At 48.8% G+C, this 5,000-nt stretch overlaps 1 protein-coding gene across 1 annotated transcript in view; it reads left to right on the plus strand.

Moving 5' to 3' along the window:
* The window catches only part of srcin1a (SRC kinase signaling inhibitor 1a), a 46,333-nt gene that overhangs the window by 3,308 nt on the left and 38,025 nt on the right, over positions 1-5,000 (plus strand). Inside the window, exons 3-4 of the mRNA XM_062530949.1 lie at positions 190-325; positions 4,936-4,962. Coding sequence (XP_062386933.1) covers positions 190-325; positions 4,936-4,962 — 163 coding nt within the window. The remainder of the gene's footprint in view (positions 1-189; positions 326-4,935; positions 4,963-5,000) is intronic.

Consider the following 5,000-nt stretch of genomic DNA (forward strand, 5'->3'; position numbering starts at 1 on the left):
TAAAAGAGTTTCCTTCCGTCACCGAGAGCGCGGGAGGGGAGGGAGAGAGGGAGACAGGGAGAGAGAGGGGAAGAAGACGGACAGAGAGAGAGGGAGGGAGGGAGGGAGGAAGAGAGAGAGAAAGCAGCGCTGGAGGTGGGGGCAGGGGGTGGGGGGAGCGAGGGAGGGAGGACTCTGTGCACCTGACAGCCGGCTGGCGAAACTCACTGGTGAAGGCTTTGGACTGGGGGTCAGGTGCGTGTGTACGTGTGTGCGCACGGCAGAGTCACACACACACGCGCACGCACGCGCGCGCTTGCGCGCACACACACCCACGAGCAAACAGGTGCGCTGCAGGTGAGGCTACGCTTGAGGAGTGTTTGTGCGTGTCTGAGAGGTTGTGTTTGTAAGTATTGTGCTTTAACTCTTTGTTGTGAACGCGTGTGGTCAGCATGTATCCATGTGTTCATGTATAGTTACGCTATGTGCCTTCTATAGAATCTTTACCTTGAGCCAGTTATTGTTTTGATAGCGCAGAGCTGTGTTGGGCATGTGCGTTTGTGTATGTGCACGTGGAGGTAAACTGGTAGGGAAGGCATGATGAGAGAACAGAGAGACAGAGAGAAAGAGAGAGAGAGAGGGAGAGTAAAAGAGACAGACAGAGAGAGAGAAAGAGAGAGAGAGGGAGAGTAAAAGAGACAGACAGAGAGAGAAAGAGAGAGGAAGAGAGTGAAAGAGACAGACAGAGAGAGGGAGAATAAAAGAGACAGACAGAAGCAGAGTGTGGTGGAGGTATAGTGAGGGATGAGAGATCACGGCGAGTGAGAAACAGACAGAAAAAGTCAGGGAGAGAAGGAGAGAGAGAGAGAGAGGCAGAAAGTGATGAAGAGAGAAGGGGGGAAAAGAGAGGGAGAGAGGGTGAGATAGAGGGAGAAAAAGAGAAACAGGAGGAGGGAGAAGAGAGGGAAAAAGAGAGAGTGTGGAAGAACGAGAGAAGAGGAGGGAGAAAGAGAGAAAGAGGAGGGAGGAAAGGGGGAGAGAGAGAGAGAGAGAGAGAGGGGGGGGGGTGGCTGTTTAGCATGCTGGTCAGGTGGTGTGAGGCTCCAGTCGGCTCTCTTCTGTCCTTCTGTCAGCAACCCTGCAGCTCCCTCCTGCACAGATGCACCACAGGGGAGCAGTGTGTGTGTGTGTGTGTGTGTGTGTGTGTGTGTGTGTGTGTGTGCGCACTGATGTGTACTGCAACTGTATGGCTTTTCATTGAAAAACAGCATTTATTTTGTTGTGCGGGGACCAAAATGTATGTGTATGGTTGCTGCATGAGGCGAAGTGTGTGTGTGTGTGTGTGTGTGTGTGTGTGTGTGTGTGTGTGTGTGTTATTTATCTGTGTTTATGAGCTAGCTCTTATGTGAATCAGAGATAGATGTGGGAGTGGTGGTGCGTGCCTCAGCATGTCTGTAGAGTGTTTATATGCTGGTAATATGTGCATCTCAATGTAGGCGTCCGTGTGTTTACATATAAACATTTCAATGTGTTTGTGTGTGTGTGTGTGTGTGTGTGTGTGTGTGTATTTTCCACTCACTCGCCCTGAGAGTGGGTCAGCTCTTGACAGGTCTGAGTATGAGGCTGAAATGTGGGAGTGTGCTGTTGTCCCCATGGCGCTCTGGGCTGAGCTTTATGGCAGAAAGTGATAATAATTGCCCTGTTGACAGGCTCCAGACAGAGTGGCCGGACCTTGAGCTTTGAACTGTTTTCTGAAGGTGTGCTGGGGTGTTATGGTGTCAGGATAATGAAATACGCAGTGTGGCTGTGTGTGTGTGTGTGTGTGTGTGTGTGTGTGTGTGTGTGTGTGCGTGTGCGTGCACGTGTGCGTATGAGTGTCAGGATTAATTCTACACTGACAAATGATATATTCTGGGTCAGAAATGCCATGGCAACAGTATGGAAATACCCTAAGCCTGTCAGCTTTGAGTGAAATCAGAAATGTTTTGCTCTTACTGTACCTGTTATTTAGTCCACTTAGAGTCTTCTAGAGAAGTTTAGCGCTCTCTACTTCCTTCTCCTTCACCTACCTGCACTCACACACACACACACACACACCTACACACACCTACACACACCTACACACACACACACACACACACACACACACACACACACACACACACACACACACACATACATTTCAAGTACTTATTTCATTACATTTTAAATTAGATTAAGAATCACATTTTCTGAATAATCCAATAGATTTAAGCATTTCAGTGTTCTATTATGGGGTTTATAGGTACAAGATTATAGGAAACGTTGTATTTTCTCTCTCTCTCTCTCTCTCTCTCGCACGCACACACACACACACACACACACACACACACACCTTTACTCCTTCAACTCCACTTCTCTCCACCTATACGGCATGTCGTTGGCCTGAGACTGTCTCCCCAGCACCTCCACTCTGACCCAGTAGCACTTGTCTGATGGTGATCCTCCCCTCTGCAGGAGCCTGACCCACTTCCACAGCCCGCACCGTGTTCTGTATTAGACAGGTCCGCACTGACCTCCCTATAGTGGATTAGACAGCCAGCAGACGAGCCCAAGCCCCCGTGACACTGAGGAGGAGAGGAGAGGAGCGCTGTCAGTGTGTGTGTGTGTGTGTGTGTGTGTGTGTGTGTGTGTGTGTATGAGGGAGAGGAGAGAAGCAGAGCACTGTCAGTCTCTGTGTGTGTGTGTGTGTGTGTGTGTGTTTGTGTGTGTGTGTGTGTGTGTGTGTGTGTGTGTGTGTGTGGTTTGTGAGGAGGAGAGGAGAGAAGCAGAGCACTGTCAGTCTCTCTGTGTGTGTGTGTGTGTGTGTGTGTGTGTGAGTGTGTGTGAGGTATCCCACACCAGGCCTCCTCTTGTCCCAGTAGTTGTGAGCTGTGAGCAGCGTGGCTGCTGGGTTGACTGCAGACTGCTGTTCTAGAATTCCTGCTCTCCACGGACGCCATCTTGCTGTTGAGCCATCCCTCGCTCTGCATCCTAGCTGTGCATGAGACCACCGTGGCAGTGCCATCGCTCTGCATCCTATAGCTGTACCTGAGACCACCATGGCAGTGCCCTGCAATGCATAGCGTCTCCGCGTTGCAACCATTGCATCTGCGTCATGCTATACAATCGGAAGTCTCGGAAGTCGTATTCGATGTACGAGAATGGCAGAGCGGCAAGTAAGAAATGTTGCAATGCGACGCATCGATCTCTAATGCTCGCTGCCAGTCAGGACAGCCTGCTTGATTTAAGCATCAGCAATTTACGTTTGTCGTTTGCATTTGTCGTTGGCAAGCTTGTGTAGCTTGCAGTTAGGACACGGCGTTAGCCTACGTTTTCATCAATTCCTTAAACCGCTTGAATTCTTCAGAGTTCGTCTAGACCGCCTTATTATTTATTCAGTTTGCATGTGAGGGGGGTCTGGCAAATTCGCCAATTGAGCCAAAAAGACCTCCCCGAGTATTCCCGTGTATTTCTGTGTGTGTGATGGTTTCTTAAGCGCACACACACTCTTCTGTTAGTCGTCCTGTTCTTCAAAGTTGAGGAATCCAATTTTTTGCAGTAAGGAGGGATGATGAGTTTTTAGCTTATGCATTCCATCTCTTCTTCCCTCTCAGTCCTTTCACAAATCACACACACACAGACACACACACAGACACACAGAGACACACACACACACACACAGAGAGACACACGCACACACACAGGCACGCACGCACACACACGCACGCATACACATACACACACACACACACACACACACACACACACACACACACACACACACACACACACACACACACACAGTGGTCATCCTGCAGTCTCTGCCCAGGGTATGAGCAGGGAGAAGAGAGGAATTAAATGAGAATTAAAATTCATGGACCTGCTGCTGCTGCTGCTGCTGCTGCTGGTGCTACTATCTCCTGGCCCAATCCTGCTCCTCCAGCAGGCAGCCCATACTGTGCCCCACAAAAACCCATTGATAGAAAATCCCGACCTGCACACACACACACACACACACACACACACACACACACACACACACACACAGTCAGAGCAAGAGTGAATTATATATTGTGAGAAAGAGAGGGAATCAAACAGAGAGAGCAAAGAGGAGAGAGAAGAAAGTCGATACACTGAAAGAAATTTGTTGAATTGTTCTGCGTCTGGGATGTCAGCCAGTGAACTGAAGAGAAAGGGAGCAAGAGAGAGCGGGAGAGAGAGAGAGAGAGAGAAAAAAGAGAGAGAAAAAGAGAGAGGGTAAAAGTGTTCCATTTGCTCTGACTGTTTGCTCTTAATTGAGGCGACGTCAGCTGATTGTGGGTCAATGAGGTGTTGCTTATTTGATTTGCACTGATCTGCGGCCACCTTAACCAGCCAGTAATGAGCCCCACACCACACACACTGCTGCCGCGGGAGAGACCCTGTTGTCATGGTGATCAGAAATGCCACCGCTAGCCTGTAACAGTATCTCCTCCAGGTTAGCTGTGCTTGTTTAAGGCTTAGGTGACTGTCTGGGGGGAATAGTGTGTGTGTTTGCTCTGATGGATATTTGTTCTTTTCACAGTGCTTTTCTGAGAAATACATCTTAAATGGCCGTAGCATTTTATTACCAGTGCGTACACACAGGGGAACGTATGGTTATTTGTCTTCTCTTGGAGGCTAACTTTCTCTCTTTTTCTCTTACACACACATTCACACAAACACACAACACACACACACACACACACACACACACACACACACACACACACACACACACACACACACACACACACACACACACACACACACACACGTATATACTGTATACAGAGCAGAAAAAAAACAGCTTTTCTGAGGCTTCCTAAAGCAACATCTCCTGGAGGAATAGGGCTCTTATGCTGCCAGAGACATGAGAGATGGACTTCTAACTTCACTTCTTCTTTTGTTTTTCAGCAACAACCAAACTACTGGAGCTTTAAGGTAAGAGATATCATTCATTTCTCTTCCCCCCTCTCTCT

The sequence above is a fragment of the Sardina pilchardus genome, chromosome 3 (assembly GCF_963854185.1).
Source record: "Sardina pilchardus chromosome 3, fSarPil1.1, whole genome shotgun sequence".
Lineage (NCBI taxonomy): Eukaryota > Metazoa > Chordata > Actinopteri > Clupeiformes > Clupeidae > Sardina > Sardina pilchardus.